Raw genomic sequence first — 18,000 nt, 5'->3', positions numbered from 1 at the left:
TTGCAGTATAGACACTTTTACTTAAGTAAAACATTTGAGTACTTTTTCCACCACTGTTCTCTAGACCTGAGGGACCGGCTTGATGACATGTCATGTGGTGTTACCTGTTCCACTCACCTGTTTGTCAATGTTCTCTCATCCATCATCACTTTGGAATTGTGGCAGTTGTTGAGCTAGCTTTAAACAGGAACTGAATGGTAACACGGCTATTATATTACACTTTCACAGAAATACTAATTCGAGTCTTTCAGAGCACAGCACACCTCACACGTACCCGCAAATTGTGAATTGTGAAGACAACAGCTACCGTGAAAATTGAACAAATTCCAAGGGAAAAGAAATCCACAGATGATGTATTACATAGCTTCACGCCATGAATACACACACACCACTTTGAGAACCAATGCTTTACAGTTCGTACACAGATCTGGCCCTTTTGCCTTCAACGTTAGAAAGGTAGGGGTGACCTGTGTCATTTGAACGTTTTTTTACTATTTTTTCTTCCAGTCTGTATCTTGTTGCAAGTTAAAGAGCTGCTGCCATGGTTTTGCACTTTTTCTGTTTTTCATGTGTCTATGAGGTTGATAGAACTTCATTAAGCCCCCTGCTGGTGTTTTTATGGTGTTTTATGTCTTCTCTGTTGAGTTTCTTCCTGGAGGCTGAAACCTTGAGGGTCAAACGTGCCAATAGAAAAACAGCACTTTAATGACACAGTAAAATTATACCCTCCCTCTCATTATCATAACACAACAGGTGTGGGCAAGAGGAAGAGGAGGGACTAGGACAGGTGGGTGGTGCTAAGGTGGTGGAGGAGGTGCTAAGGTGAGAACCAGGTATACTTAATGAACTGGAGGCGTGTCCACATAAAAACATAATTTTAACACTTTTTGTACACTTTTTTGAAAAAAATCTTCCTCCTAGGATAACCATAATACCGGATGATTATGTTTAAGGGGGGGGGGGTCACTGAAAATCACGGCACCCCATCTTTAAGTATTCTGTTTTAGTAGACTGTCACCATCACACTAGTAAAATGTCCACATGCAGCCAGCCTGTATAATGTGGCATTGTGATTTATGCAGCTTTGTTCACAAACTAAAGATAGCTAAAGACTGCACAGGGACTGGTTGTTAGACTCTTGTCTTGTTCTATTCCAGTTCAGTTCCTTCCTATACTTGTCCCTGTTAGGAATAGGATTGCCACTTACCCTTCTCTTGACCAGCACAGGGGTAAATAATACCTTCATGCTCTTCAGCCTTGTACAGGAAGTGGCCCTTATTTTGTCTATGAAGGGTTTTCAAATTTAAGTCAGGGTACTTAACCCTTTGAGACCTGAAGCCGATTCTACAAATGTCTTCTAAATCACATATCAGTTATTTGTCTGGGAATAAACATTGCCAGTTTGTGTATGAGAGAGAGAGCGAGCGACAATGAGTCTGTGTGTAAGAGAGAGAGCGATAGCTAGAGGGTCCAGATCTCTGCTGTCCAGACAGATTTGGTGGCCAGAGCCTTGCCAGGATCTCTTGCTGCTTCTTTTCTCCTCCTCGTCTTTGTTTTGGCCCTGCCACCATCACCATAGCAACTGCCAGATTGTGGCGGGTTTGGCTGAATTCTGAGAGAGAGAGAGCAGGAACACACCGAGTCCTAAGATGACTGAGAGAGAAGTCAGAAAGTGCATGTATGCTGCGTTCGCAAGTCACAGTTTACTTAAGTAAAAGTATCGATACTGCAATGTAGAAATACTCTGTTACAAGTAAAAGTCAGGAATTCAAAATGTACTACTTGAGTAAAAGTACAAAAGTATTGGTATCAAAATGTACTTAAAAGTACCAAAAGTAGAAAGTACTCATTATGCAGAATGTCCCATTTCAAAAGTTTTCAAAAAATCTTTTGAAAATAGCATATCTACAAGCTCACAATGCGTCGCATCGCGACGCATTGTGAGCTTGTACTGTAGATCGGCTATTTTCAAATAGCCAAAGTTTAAATAGGGCTGAAGGGGTTAATGTATGTTTTGTAATTATCAAAATCTACAAAGTATAACTAGTAACTAAAGTTTTCAAATAATTGTAGTGGAGTAAAAGTACAATATTTGCCTCTGAGATGTAGTGGAGTAGAAGTAAAAGTATAGGAAATTGGAAATACTCCTGCAAAGTACAAATACCTCAAAATTGCAGACCTCAAGTAAATGTACAGTACTTAGTTACTTTACACCACTGATTATTGAGGTTTCATCACCTACTGTACTACACCAGCATCATTACAGTTTGTGATCGTTCTTGTTGACGTTCTTTTAAAGCAGTGACTCATCAAAAACAGATTGTCCAGCCGATTCAGGACGTACAGTACAGTACCACCATCAGTGTGAAATGAGAGGGCCAATAAACAACTAACCAGGGGGGGGAAAAGCACCACACGAGGAGGGGATCGCTGCAAGGGTTTAAAATGCCTGTGGCTTCCCCCCCTTATCTCCCAGACTGCCTTGTTACTGTAAGCCGGAGTTGAATAGGCCGAATTAGAGGCGGTCGTCCGCAGCTGAAAGAATAGGGGTGAGTCAGCCACTTTATAACTGCACGGACAGCATTTACCCTCCTAACCTGGACCTGCTGCTGCTGCTCACTGCTGTCTCTGAATCCTTCTGTCTGTCTCTGACATTGTTACATCATATATACGTGTGTGTGTGTGTGTGTGTGTGTGTGTGTGTGTGTGTGTGTGTGTGTGTGTGTGTGTGTGTGTGTGTGTGTGTGTGTGTGTGTGTGTGTGTGTGTGTGTGTGTACAAATATATATAGATATATACACACACACACACACACACACACACACACACACACACACACACACACACACACACACACACACACACACACACTCACTCTACACTATTCACGTCCATGTATTGTACCCACATCCATAACTATAATTGCACGTACAATATATATTTTAATAGAAGGTGTCTCTTAAATTTTAACAATGTCAAAACCCCTGTCTGGGCAATGTAGACCAAGGCCAACTAATCCCCCTCTACTACTACTCGACTACATCTGCTATAATAAATGTGCGCGGGAGACAGATGCCAGGACACACTAAAATGACAACATATCCTCCAAACACCTGTGGATGCATGCTGTGTTCCACTGAGCACACCTTTATAGCGTTATTAAGCCACATACAACCCAGCATACAACCCAGTCTCTTCAATCAGCGTTCGCAGGTTCAAGAGACTGGGTTGGTGCATAATATTGTAATCCTGGTTTTCCTGAAGGTGGAATACTCGTTTCCTTTGATTGATTGAATACTTTATTAACAGTTTGCAAAGACGAGCATTGGGGTCCTTTGTCCTCAAGTCATCGAAACATTTAATGACAGACAAATATACAATGCTATACACACATTGTACACACAAAAAAATATTCAATATAAAGGTCTTCTTTGGAACGTTCTTGAGAAAATGTTGCTGCACATAGTTACATATATTAACGCACACACACACACACACACACACACACACACACACACACACACACACACACACAAAACTGCCTAAAAAGGAAACTCACTCATTGTGCGTGTGCGTGAGTGCGTGCGTGCGTGTGTGTGTGTGCATGTGTGTGTCTTAGGGGTAGATTGACTGCAGGTGTTTAGAATTCATTCTCACTTTTCCTCCAGTCTGTCACCCATGCTGTCAGTGCGTTCCCTCTTGACGTGGATAGATGACATCATTGCAGCTCCTTGACCACAGAGACACAGTCAGGGACTTTCAATGATGTTGTTTTTACACGGCTGGATGCTAGGGTTTGTGGTTGGTTGTGTGTGTGTGTGTGTATGCCTGAGATAATTGAGAGTTGGAAAGAGAGTGTGGTTCTATGGGATCATGTACTGTACTACTTACTGTATGTACCTTGATTTGTTTGTGTGACTGTGTCCAGGGCCATGGGAGTGTTATCTCCCTTTTTTCTTGTGCGTCTGCGTGTGCGTGTGCATGTGCGTCTGTGTGTGTGTGTGTGTGTGTGTGTGTGTGTGTGTGTGTGTGTGTGTGTGTGTGTGTGTGTGTGTGTGTGTGTGTGTGTGTGTGTGTGTGCATAAGAATAGAATAAGAATAGAACTTTATTGTCACATCACATGAATTACAAGTAAAACAGTGGGTGAAAAACATTGTAGTGCAGCTTAAAACAACAACAGCAGTTGAGAGTGCAAAAAGTGCAAAAAACTTTAAGATCGTTTAACTTAAAAAAAAAAAAAAAAAAAAAAAAAAAAAAAAAAAAAAAAAAAAAAACATACCGATACACTCATATTAATAAATAGATCAGAAAACAATAATTAAGTCCAGTGTGTCCAGAGTGTACAGCCAGTCCTACACTACTGCTTATTTAGCAGTCTCACTACCGTGGGGAAAAAGCTATTTAGCGTCCTGTTGGTGGTACTTGGGATGCTAATAAATCGTTTTCCAGGGCGGGGGTTTCTGCAGGCCTTGAAGAGTTTATGGCTGGGGTGGTAGGTGTCTTTGATAATCCGAGCCGCTTTGGCAGTGCATCTGTTTTCGTAGAGTTGTTGGAGGGATGGCAGTTCACCTCCTATGATGCGCTGGGCCGCTTTCACCACCCTCTGCAAGCCCCCCCTGTCGAGTGCAGTGCAACTGCCATACCAAGCAGTACAGCAGTACAATAGCACGCTCTCGACCGTGCTGTTTTAGAAGGACCTGAGGATGGTGGGGCTGACACTGAACTTTTTCAACTGCCGGAGGCAGTGGAGGCGTTGTTGGGCCTTCTTTGTCACGTTTGTGGTGTGTGTTGACCATTTAAGGTCTTGGGTGATGTGTACCCCGAGAAACTTAAATTCACTGACCCTCTCCACCGCTACTCCATTGATGTAAATAGGGGCGTGCTCCCTCCTTGGTACCCTGTAGTCCACAATCAACTCCTTGGTCTTCTTAACGTTGAGGGTGAGATTATCCTCCTGGCATCGTAGAGCCAGTAGTCTGATCTCCTCTCTATACGCAGTATCATCGTCGTTGACAATCATGCCCATGACTGTCGTGTCGTCCGCATACTTGACCATGATGTTGGAGCTGAGCTTGGTCTCGCAGTCGTGGGTATAGAGGGAATAGAGGAGGGGGCTTAGCACACAGCCTTGGGGGGCTCCAGTGCTGAGGGTCAGGGGGTCAGATGTTATGTCACCCATTCTCACAACTTGGCAGCGGTTTGTCAGGAAGTTCAGTATCCAGGTGCACAGTGCCGGATGCACGCCCAGCACTTTGAGCTTTGCATCGAGCCTGGCAGGAACTATGGTGTTAAAGGCTGAACTATAATCCACAAACAACATCCTTACACACCTGCTGCCCTTGTTCTTCACGTCCAGATGTTGGAGGGCGGAGTGGAGAGCCAGTGCAATTGCGTCGTCGGTCGATCTATTCTGCCGGTATGCAAATTGCCAGGGGTCCAGAGTAGGGGGCAGCATCGCACAGATGTAGTCTCTCACTAACTTTTCAAAGCATTTGCATGCAATGGAGGTTAGAGCGACAGGTCTCCAGTCATTCAGGCCTACCACCTTGGACTGCTTTGGGACCGGGACAATGGTGGACATCTTGAAGCTGGCAGGGACCACTCCTTGGAAAAGGGAGAGGTTAAAGATGTCCGTGTAGACATCTGCTAGCTGGTCCGCACAGGCCTTGAGGACACGGCCTGGTATATTGTCCGGGCCTGAGGCCTTGTGGATATTCAGCCCTTTAAAGGCTCTCCGTACATCATGGACAGAGATAGACAGCGGGCAGGCGTCCCTGGATGGGGACGGTGCAGGTTGTGCTGTGTTTGTGGCCTGCTCAAACCGGGTGAAAAAGATGTTCAGCTCATTCGGGAGAGAGGCCGAGGGGTTCCCTATGTGACTGGTCCCTCCCCTGTAGTTTGTAATGTTCTGTAGGCCTTGCCACGTACTCCTCACATCACCACTGTTAAATTGGTCCTCCAGTTTGGCCGCATACTCCTTCTTGGCCTTTCGGATGGTCCTCTGGAGGTCGGCCCGTGTGGTTCCGATGTCCCCAGCCCGAAAGGCTGCGTTGCGGGCCTGAAGTGCCTGATGGACCTCGCCGTTCAGCCAGGGGTGCTGGTTAGGGTACACCCTGACGAGCTTCCTCTGGACAGTGTCATCTATGCAGTCTATGATGTGACTGTTGACTGCATCTGTATACACACTGACATTGTCCTCAGAAGCCCGCCTGTGCACCCCCCAGTCAGTGTGATGGAACCGGGCCTGGAGTTCGACGAGGGACTGCTCTGTCCAGACTCTAACTTCCCGTGCTGTGACAGGTGTTTTCTTCAGCCTGTGCCTATAGGCGGGCAGCAGCTGGATGGCCATGTGGTCTGACTTTCCAGACTGACTCTCCAAAGGTGGTCGGAGCAGTGCCTTATAGCCTTTCTGGACAGTGCTGTAACAGTGGTCCAGGGTATTTTCTCCTCTTGTGGCCACTGTGATGTGCTGGTGGTAATGTGGGAGAACTTTTTTCAAGTTGGCCTTGTTAAAGTCTCCTGCCACTACAATGGCCGCATTTGGATGTGCAGACTCCTGAGACCTTATAAAACCTGATAGTTCTTTTAGGGCTATATCAGTCTTAGCTGCAGGATGAATGTAAACAGCACATAAAATTACAGCACTGAACTCCCTGTGGAGCCAGAAGGGACGGCATTTAACAAAGAGACATTCCAGGTCCACAGAGCAGTGTGACGTCACTGTGTGTGTGTCTACACACCAGGCGTTGTTGGTGTAGATACAAACTCCTCCCCCGCTCTGTTTACCTTTCGGGTCCGATGTGATGCGGTCAGTGCGGTGGACAGAGAAGCCCTGTAGAGCGATATAGCTGTCAGTGTGTTTATTTCCCAGCCACGTTTCAGTGAAGATGAGGGCACTAGTGTTCCTCGTTTCCTCCTGGAACTTAATGCGTCCGCGTAGCTCAGAGAGCTTGTTGTCCAGTGACTGGGCATTGGCCAGGAGGATCGTCGGTAGGGCGACACGGCTTCCGCGCCGTCTCGTTCGTACGAGGACTCCGGCTCGTCTTCCCCGCCGTACCCTTCTCCTCCTTCGGCTCCAACCGATTCCCTCGGTCGGGGCGAGAAACGGCGTTTCTCCCACAACGCTACTCAGCGGCGGGTTGTACGGGTTTTCCGCAAATATCTCCGGTAAACTATGTGCGATCGCGCTTCTAATGTTAATCAGTGATTCTCTACCGTATACTGGTGAGGATCGCGCGTTATAAATAAAAATCATCACCGCGAAAAGCACTAAAATTGGCTTCAAACTGCTGGTGTGAGAGAGCTTGCACCCACGGCTGCCTTCCTTCGGCGCCATGACGTATCATGTGTGTAAGCATGTGTGTATAAGGATGACTCCGAGGCATCTGAGGTGGATGTGTAAGTCCCCTGAGCCAGCTGGTTGGTGATGACTGAATCAGCACCTTTTGTATTTTTAGAGTATATATTTAGTCTCAGTGAAACTGTTTGTGTATGTATATATATATATATATATATATATATAAATATATGCTATTTTGATTTTAGGAAGACTTCATGTTCACACTATCTGCCTGTTTTGAAGAAAAATAGTCTATAGAAAATCAAATTTCTACACGTTTAGAGAACCTTAAAAGCTATAGCATGAGTTCTATCTCTTTGGTAAGGATGACTATAGTCTGGAACTTGCCACACAGGAATTGAGTTTGAAAATGTAACCGGAAATGTCCAACACAATCAGGCCTGTTATCAGTTGACACGGTCAACACACTTCACACACACACACACACACACACACACACACACACACACACACACACACACACACACACACACACACACACACACACACACACACACACACACACACACACACACACACACACACACACACACACACACACACACACACCACAAACCAAACCAAATCAGTCCTCTCCGTAGTGCCTATACTGAGGAAAGGAATGCCTGAGTGTGCTCTCTCTCGCATGAATACACACTCCATTGTAACCTGCAGGGAATCAGCAGGGTTTTGATAACAACATATGTTTTCATGTATAGAGGGCTTGAAGTGCAAAGCTCTCTTGAGGGAGCCGTGTCTCTGCTAGTTAGGACCATCATGTTTTATAAATGGCAGCGTTGGTTGGAGAGAGATGTTTCTTTCAAAGAATTACATTTCAAACAACGATGCAGGTCTTACAGTACATTCCAATTTCCCTGTGGAAATCTACTAGGCTGGTGATATTGCCACCTAAGCCTGTCTGAAAAGACAGGATGTTCCGTGGATGGTAGAATTTTTTTATTTTGCTTTAATGTAGTAGACTAGAGCATTGGTTCTCAAAGTGGGGTCCGAGGACCCCCAGGGGTAATTGAGGGGGTTCCAGGTGGTCCCCAGCTAAATGATGGACAGGGACCAAATGGACCCTTATGGGTCTGTAACTCTGAGAGCGTACAAATGGACCCAAATGGACCCTAACAGGTCCATTTGGTTCCAATTGTACACTCTCAGAGTTAAATTAACATTGATTTTACGATATGAATTGGGGTCCCAGAGATAGAAATGCCATTAAATGGTGGTCCGTAGCTCTAATGCATGTCAAACTGGGGGTCCTTGAAATTAAAATGGTTGAGAATCACTGCTAGAGCCGTAAGAAATCTTCTCTTATGGGGGTCCCTGGCTTATCTTTTTAAATGGGGGTCCGCGGTCTAATAAGTGTCTATTTGGGGGTCCTTGGCACGAAAAAGTTTGAGAACCACTGTAGTAGAGGGACATAAAGGCATGTTTTCCGGTTGAGAAGGTGAGAAAGTGCATCAAAGCCATAGGTATGTCCTTTACTGTAGCGAGAAAGTTACTGTACTAATAGGCTGGCAAAGGCACAGAGGTTCTTCTTTCTTTTCTTTCTTTTTTTAATTTATTGTCTGGTTTCCAGGCTACAGAGGTCCCAGGACAACAAGAGAAACAAACCTGTTCAAATACTTTGGTTCAGTGTAAGGATACGGTGGGCCTATATAGAGCACAGAAGTCCTGACGTCACTCGTTCATCCCCTGGGTCGTAGAAGTCATTTCTCTACGGAGAACAACATTGGGTCATCTTAGAATCGTCTCATATAAGAATTGTGGTCCAAAAATAAACAAACTGTCTCTGCGATATTGTCAGGGAGGTGGCTCTGTTTATGATAGTCAGTCACAATTTGATACAGCCTGTTTCTGGCGAAAATGTTACTAATTCGGCGAAAGTTTTCTCACCGTCAGTTGATGCTTCGTATCCATAGTCAAACCGCCGGGGTAATTTGTTTATTTTTGGAATTTTCCGTTCTTATTTGACGCGATATTAAACACGTCTATGGGAATTCAGAATGGGGGGGAAAAAAACCCAGGTAGGATGTATAAATAACGTCAGACTTCGTTGCTCTGTAGCTCTGAGCGCACCACAAATGTGCATGCACACTCACACACTCACTAACAACACTTTTAGGATTCACTAGGTACATAGGCTACATACAGTACCTTCTGTATAGTTTTTGAGGTTGTTGATTGTTGTGTTTTGGTTCGGGTGATGTTAGTGGTTAGGTGTGGCGATGCTATAGTGATTAGGTTGGTGATGAAGGGAGCACGGTTGTGCAGGTGGGAGTGGGGGGGGGGGCGTTGAAGATTCCGGGATTAGGTCGGGGGGTCTTTTGTAACTTGGCTTGGGGGTCCAGGAGGCATGTCAACTGCTGAATGATGGAGACCCCTCTGTCAGGATCCCGATGGGGGGTTGGGGAGGGGGAATGGATTATGATACTGAAGCACACTCTCGTAATATTTGTTGATGATATTGTATTTTGGTATTATTTTGGATGCTGTAAAACATATATATATATATAATATTCAAACATTTTCAAGATTTTTCAAAAATAGCCAAAGAAATCTTAAAAATGACACAGATGCGTTCCCGGTCTTAATGGATTAAAAAGCTACACTATGTGTACACTATGGTGGGAGCTACAGTAGATGTCTTTATCTTTGCATTTTACATTCATATTCACATTATACTTATACATACTTTTGCTTTTTGATAATATTACATGTATGCACATTTTGCACAAACGCTAACCACCAGTTATTTTCGTATTCCTGGGCATCACTGCACTGTCAGCTCATTGTGGCTTAGAACTGGAAAGAACTGGCATCAGTTGGTCTCCAATATGACAGCACACAGTGGGTTGCGGTGGTGGTGTGTCCTCCAGGATTACCGTACTTACTTATACTTTACTTACCGGTTACTTACTCTGTACTTACCCACTGACACTCAATGTGGGTTTGCTCTCCTGCCATGGCTCACTACTGCTGATGGCAGTAATATGTGTAGGGCCCTGTTAAAACACATTTCAGTGTCACTGTGAAATAGTGCATTCTATTGAGATTTGTACAACATGAGACATGGTTATTCGATATTCTATTGTTTTGTTTTCTGAATTACTCATATGGTCTAATAATGTAACTTCACGCATTTATTAACCGATGTAAGGGTTTTGTACTGATAGCGCTTCCTTGTGTCTAACCAATCTGGGACACGTTAGATTCGGGAATGCGTGAAGTCATATTATTAGATCATATGAGTAATTCTGAAAACAAAACAATAGAATATCAAATAACCATGTCTCACATATTGTACAAATCTAAATAGAATGCACTATTTCACAGTGACACCGAAATGTGTTTTAACAGGGCCCTGCATATGTAAATGTTTGACATCTCATCTCTCATAGCAGCGAGTAAACAGAATGGGAGAATGAATGCAAAGAAAGTTTTTTAGTTTTTTACCCCCACAGGACTTTTGAAAATATTGCTCGATATTTGAGCATTGTTTTGTTGCAAAGTGATAAGTTGTATCTGTCCAGGACATTAGCTTAGAGATAGAAGTACAGACCACGCAACTGCTGTTGGCATTAATAACAAATAATTCATATGACCCACCTAATTCCACCTAATTCCAGCACACTTTGCTAGTTTGGGATGGCTCAGGGTAGAAGACAGGGTTAAGCAAATAAAAATGGGATTAGTATTTAAAATAGTCAAAGGGACTGTGCCCTCAATACCCTCATGTTTCGTGTTAACCTTTTATCCAGACCTGAAGCCGATTCTACATGTCTCCTAAATCTCAACAGTATTCTGAAAAAACGTATGTTTCTATATCAGTGGTGCTCAATCTTTTTCATGTCAAGGACCCCCAAAATGATATGTATTTGGCCGCGGACCCCCATCAAAATATTTTGTTCCAGGGACCCCCCAGAAGCAAAGATTTGAGTTAAAATTTTTCGCTTTAAAAAATATATATATTCAAAGATTTGCACACATTTTCACGATTTTTCAAAAATAGCAGATCTACAAGCTCGTAGCGCGGCACTCTGTGCCGCGCTATGAGCTTGTAGATCTGCTATTTTTGAATAGCCCAAAGTGTAAAATAATGCTTTTTAGCTCAAATCTAAAAATGACACAGTTCCAGGTCTTAATGGGTTCATATCTGACTGTGCCTTGTGCTGTTTACATGTCTTACTAATAAAGCAATCAATCAATCAATTAATCAATCAATCAATTAATATATGCAAAAGTATGGCTGCCAATTGCTTCAAGTAACATTGAGTATAGAACACACATCAGTTTTTGCTCTTGCCATGTGGTTCTGCAACACCTGCCTATTTCGGATAGACTTGGAATTTGGTTACTAAAAACAAAAGCACAGACACATTCCATCAAACTCTGAGCGCATAGACATCGTGGACAAGACCCATTCATCCATGCCCTTGGATTTAAAGTTCAGTCTTCTCACCATTGTCTGCAGATGTCGGTTTATATAATCTCACTGTGACTTTACTCCATTACTTTTGGGAGAAAGGGACCCTATAACCCCTTTCTCTGTGACACTGGCGTCACAGAACAAGGTTGGTAAATCTGTTTCAGCTATGGGGGGAATCAACAATTGCACCACCTAAGCAACAGGAGCTGGCTGAATACAAATCTGTTATCATGGAGATTTGGTTTTTGGGAATATATTCAAAGGAACAGCAGGTTATTGCTTATTGAATACAGTATTAGTCCATTAAGACCTGAAGCAGATTCTACAAATGTCTTCTAAATCCCAGCAGTATTCTGAAGAAAACATATGTTTCTATATCAGTGGTGCTCAAACTTTTTCATGTCTAGGACCCCCAAAATGATATGTACTTGGCCGCCGACCCCAAAATATTTTTTTCCAGGGACCCCCCAGAAGCAAAGATTTGAGTAAAAAATGTTCGCTTTAAAACAATATGTATTCAAAGATTTGCACACATTTTCACGATTTTTCAAAAATAGCAGATCCACAAGCTCGTAACGTGGCACTCGGTGCCGCACTACGAGCTTGTAGATCTGCTATTTTTGAATAGCCAAAGTGTAAAATCATCCTTTTTTAGCTCAAATCAGAAAGTTCCAGGTCTTAATGGGTTATTGAATATAGTATTAGTATTCAATCATGTTGGGGCTGTTATCCACATCTGTTTCATGGTATGGGATACAGTGACATTTTTCTTTTCTTTGGGTTCAGTACTCTCCCGTGTCTCTCTCCCTCTCTATTTCTCCACTTATCTGCCTTTCTATCTCTCAGTGCAGCGCAGGCATCTTTTATTTGTTCTACGGTCCAGCTGAGTGCCTGACGACCTACTTATGGTGGAAGGTGCTTTTTCAAGAGTGCAGTAAAATGCCGTCTGTGGCTTTGGAATTGTTTTGTGATGCGTATTGAATTGGCACTAGCACCATAAGGAGGAAAGATATTTTAGGGTAACCCAAGGATTGCACGTGTAACCCTCATTATTATATATTGTAAATACACTCCCAATGTGTGTCCAGATAGTACAGAATATGCTGCATTAAAACACTGTCTGACTTGATGACCTACACTTTAAGATTCAGACTTCGAGGCAGGCAATGCACACCCGCATTGTTAGACTGAGACTAGACTACAAATATTTTGATATTTAGTCGACTAATTCTAAACAATTTCAGATGGACTAAAATAGGACTAAAACTAAATGATGTGTGGCATACAGAAGACTAAGACTAAGACTAAATCAGAATTTGCTGTCAGAATTAACACCCGGTTACCCAAATAGTCAGTTATGATGAACCAGAGGATGGTGTCAAACCCCAGGCCGGGTGCATTGTGCTTCTGCTCTTAAGTAATTATATACTGTGGAGCACTTGCCAAACTCATTCAGACATTGTAAACTACTTGCAGTCATTATTTCCCATGGTGGAGTTTGCAGTGAATATCCGACTACTTGTACTGCACCTGAGAGGCATGTGACTGTTTGATTAGGAAGAACAGCTATGGCAGAGCTTTTATACTGCTGGTTAACCATGCATTTACATTTTCAGGAAAAGTGCTGAAAGCTAATGAAAAAGTTCCCTGTTTCCAACAGGTTTGATTGGGGGGGAATGAGGCCATGGTGGGGTTTCCATGGGGACATGATGTGTAACCTAGCCTAGCTCAAATTATGGTTACTCCATTGTCCTACAAGAGAGAGAGAGAGAGAGAGAGAGAGAGAGAGAGAGAGAGAGAGAGAGAGAGAGAGAGAGAGAGAGAGAGAGAGAGAGAGAGAGAGAGAGAGAGAGAGAGGGGGACGGACGGGGAAAGAACAAAATACAGAGGAAGATTGTTTTGTCTGTAGGGCCCCATGCCACCACATTAATAATGTTATCGCTCTGAAAGAAATCCCCATTTTTTTCTTCCTTCACCTTGTCTCTTTTGCAGAAAGCCGTAAAATACGTCCTTATTCCCCAGACTGTGCCCTGCATGCCTGTATTTAAACTTTTAATTGTCTGTTCACAGACTGAAATTGCTTTGGGGATTTCATAGCTTTAAAGTATAGCATACAGTTCGTTTGGTTCATCGTCATCGTCTGTTGGTAATATAGGCTCTCTGCTGGTTGAGGAAGTTGCACAAAATATATTCGAAATGGAGCTGGCGGTCTGAGGTGGGATGTGTTTTATAATGGCTCGCTTTGACTTAGGAGCAAGGATATTGTCAAATTAAGCATTTTCACGGTTGTCGGACAGTCTTCGTCGTGTTTCCAATTTCAAGTACGCTGTATACTAGTATAGTACAGTATTGCCTCTTTGCACTTGCCAGCTCTAATTTAAAACTTTTTTTTCTCCTTCTTTCTAAATTTAGAGCAGCCAATTATTTTTTACACCTTTTTCTCCCCAATTTAGTCGTCATGCCAATTAATTCCTCCCCACACACACATTTCTGTGTTGTCACTGCTGTCATATGTACTGACTCACTTGCCAGTGAGGAGCCCCCACCAGGAGGACGTAGAGCCTTCGTCCTACTCCTCCCGCCCAACACCCAACACTCCCCGCTGACAGGTGCCACCCCAGCCCGTAGGAGTACGTGCAATGACCAATATCACCCTCCCCGTCCGGCTTCCCTCCCCCGCACATGGGCCAATTGTGTTCGTATAGACGCTTGACAAAGCCGGATGCACTACAGTGGCTTCGAACCCACTGTCTCTGTCTGTACGTGGTGGTGAGGTGATCTGATTTGCTGAAGGGCCCTTCCCTAAACAGAGTATAAAGATGACCTAATATATTGGCACTTTTTGTTGAGCAGCTGATGCTCGACAAAGGTAATATCTTGACAGCACTTCCTTCAGATTAGCGTGGTTGAAACTCCAGCCACAATAGACACAGCCTCTGGGTGCGTCTGTATGCAGACTCATGTTTATTGATAGCCCCAGACAACTGCTGTGTTACGAAATAAGCCTATTCACAAGATGCACAAAGAAAAGTATCACATACAGTACTACTGTATGGTCTTCATCTACAAGTTGCGTATACTGTACCTAAGACCACAGACCTCAATGGTACATATATCCCCTCATTATTACTGAGTGCAGCATAAAAAAAAACTAAAACCCAAAACGCAGCAGCAGCAACTTAAACTTGAGGACATGAGTTTGAGATTCTGCATTATACCTTCTCTATGTGATGCAACCCTCTGAAATCGTTGCATTAGTTTGGACCTGGGAGAAGGGTTCGCCCCAAAAAAATCTAAAAACAACGATGGTACATGATTGAACCCCATTCACACAAATGTAACCGTGACTGGTTTCTGAGTGTAGAGACACTGAGACAGCTCTCCTTTTTATTTATTAGCTGACGTACTTCAGTGCCACGGTTACCACCGCCCGCACTCCAAGTGGAATCATCTAGAAAAGTATTATGAAACAGGATAGTTATATAGTTATACAGCACTGGGAAAGTTCTACAGTACAATGGCTCCTTCTAGACTCTCTCACTTTGTGTCTATCCCTTCTGTTTATTAGCTCATATTCCCCCACGTCATATTATGTTTTTCGATAATAATAGAAAGTTATATTATCGTTGTGTTTGAACCCATTTAGACCTGAGGCCGATCTAAAAACGCCTTCTAAATCCTGACCTAAGTTTTCTGAAAAGCTTCAAATATTTATTCAAAAATTACAACAAATGTATCTTGCTATCTACTGTACATAGCAACAAGAACCCCAAAAGGGGTTCCCGCTCTTAAAGGTATAGTTAAAAAATAGGGGTTCTTGCCCAAAATGGGTTAAAGCATTTTAAAGCACGCATTGATTTGAAAAGTCTAGCTGAAATTAGTCTGTGAACAAAAGATTGATTTACATTTTTACATGACATTTTTATTAGCGTTGTAAATACCTTGGACAGCAAAAAAGCAAACATATCATATGTACAACTAATGTGACCTCTAAAAAGGAAGCAGTGAATGGCAGCTGTATGTACGATATTATGGCTTAACTGTGAGTAGGCAAGGAGGCAAGAGTATAGGCCGGGGTATGGCCCTTTAAATGTCTCAAAAAGTACGCAGCCCTTTGATTCACTCTCACCTGCCATACCTCAAAGAGCAAGGGGCTAAAAGTGTGAGTGGTGGGACCGTGGTGGTGAAAACAGAAAACTTTAATAATGTGATATCTGTGTCTCAGAGTTTCTCTCTCTCTCTCCCTCTCCCCAACTCTCTGATCTTGGTCTTAGCTCTCCAAGGAGCCCTTTGATCACCTAGCAGTCTATTAACCCATTAAAACCGGTGAACGCATCTGTGTAACCACTTAAAACCATTATTTTATACTTTGGCTATTAAAAAAATAACAGATATACAAGCTCATAGCTATGAGCTTGTAGCTCTACTATTTTTTTAATCTTGAAAATTTGTGCAAATCTTTGAATATTTATATTTTTAAAGCCAACCTTTGTAACTCAAATATTTGCTTCTGGGGGGGTCCCTGGAACAAAACATTTTGAGATGGGGGTCGGCGGACAAATTCATATCATTTTGGGGATCCTTGATATGAAAAAGTTTGAGCACCACTGATATAGCAACATACGTTTTTTTTTTTAGAAAACTGTTGGGATTTTAGAAGACATTTTGTAGAATCGGAACCTCAGGCCTTAATGACTTAAAAGGACAGAAGTAAGATGCTGACAGAGAACTGTGCAAATTGGGCACAGTCTATGCTAGAGACCGTATCCACAATGTTTTAAGCATTCCACTTTGCCCTGTGTATCAGCCTCTGCCCCACTTTGGATTACTGATTATTCTCCATTAATCATCTGCTAATATGTCAGTTCTCTGAAGTTAATTACCCCCCCCCCCCCTCTCTCCCTCTCTCCCCAGGGTCCCAGTACAGTGGAGGACTCCTCCACCTTTAGCCCTGCCGGCACAAATCAGCCAGGAGGCCGGCACAGCTTTGTCCAGGAGCACTTCCAGGCACAGTACAGGTGAGGGCCTACAGACTTACAGAACATTCCCCTGTATATACAGTATGACACTGAACTCACAACCAGTGTTGGGGTAATGCTTTACAAAGTAACATGTTAGAGCAGTGTGGTTTTCAACCCTTTTCATATCAAGGTCCATTATTTATTCGCCATTTGAGCCACGGGACCACCGTTTGATGAGATTTAGCCTCTCAGACCCAAGACTTCGAATATGTTGTTATCGTTGGCTAAGATTTTGTCCACAATTCAGTGTTCACTGAGTGTTGTATCGATGTTGGTACCAATAGGAGAGATGACAGGCAAACTTTGATCAAAATAACAATGAATTAAGTAATACAGATGTTTAACAATAATTTAACTCTTGAGAGCGTAAAATGAAACCAAATGGACCCTTACGGGTCCATTTGGTTTCATTTTACGCTCTCAAGAGTTAAAGATCTATTAAGGGTTCATTTGGTTACCAACTCTGTGTTAGAGTATTAGGTAACGAGTAATGTAACATGTTGTTTTGCAATTCAAGTACTCATTTACCTAGTTACGTTTTCAAATGAATTACATTACATACCATTACTTGAAAACATATATTTCCCTGTTCCTTTTGTGTTGGCACAAATGAAAAAGAAAATCCAGACTCATTTGCAGTTTGCACTGGTTCTGGGTATTTGCTACTTCTTTACAAGGCACACGGGAGAAGTTTCTAGGTGGGTGTGTCAGTTGGCATGTGCAGCTCATTCAGCTACTGTGTGACAGAGGTTCAGAGAAGGCAGAGAGCTCAGCCTTCACGTCGTGGAATTTGTTAATGAAAGGGTTAAGGACATCAAATGCAAATTATGCCTGGGTGACAATGTGTCAGGTTTGATTTGAAGAAGCATCTCCAAGCCAAAGCAAGCAGCTCCACAGCACTAGTACAACACTAGCCACTCTGGTATGTTTACAGTACTTGTGATGAAGCAGAATTGTAAAGCGCTTGTAAAGGGGATATTGCGTATGTCATTCCTGTTATTAGCCTTCATTGTAGATTACATTTTTATTATGAGCCTTGGTCTAGAATAGACTCTACAATGACGATAGAGTCAATACATGTAGTGGGCTCATTGAGTAGCCCTCACACTCCCTCTGGACAATATAACCAACTTGCGCAAGAAATCGCAAAGGGGTTTTCATTTTCAGTAACACAAAAGTTATCCACTGTAAAAGTATTACAA

General features: G+C 43.0%; 1 protein-coding gene across 1 annotated transcript in view; it reads left to right on the top strand.

The window, feature by feature from the left end:
- Positions 1 to 18,000, top strand: part of usp43a (ubiquitin specific peptidase 43a) — a 133,865-nt gene that overhangs the window by 31,093 nt on the left and 84,772 nt on the right. The window contains exon 3 of the mRNA XM_084046348.1: positions 16,692 to 16,795. Within this exon, the coding sequence (XP_083902474.1) occupies positions 16,692 to 16,795 (104 nt within the window). The remainder of the gene's footprint in view (positions 1 to 16,691; positions 16,796 to 18,000) is intronic.

The sequence above is a fragment of the Gymnoscopelus microlampas genome (genome assembly GCF_963454915.1).
Source record: "Gymnoscopelus microlampas genome assembly, chromosome: 2".
Taxonomy (NCBI): domain Eukaryota; kingdom Metazoa; phylum Chordata; class Actinopteri; order Myctophiformes; family Myctophidae; genus Gymnoscopelus; species Gymnoscopelus microlampas.
The sequence above is the reverse complement of the archived record's forward strand: the minus strand, read 5'-3'. Positions and strand labels throughout refer to the sequence as shown.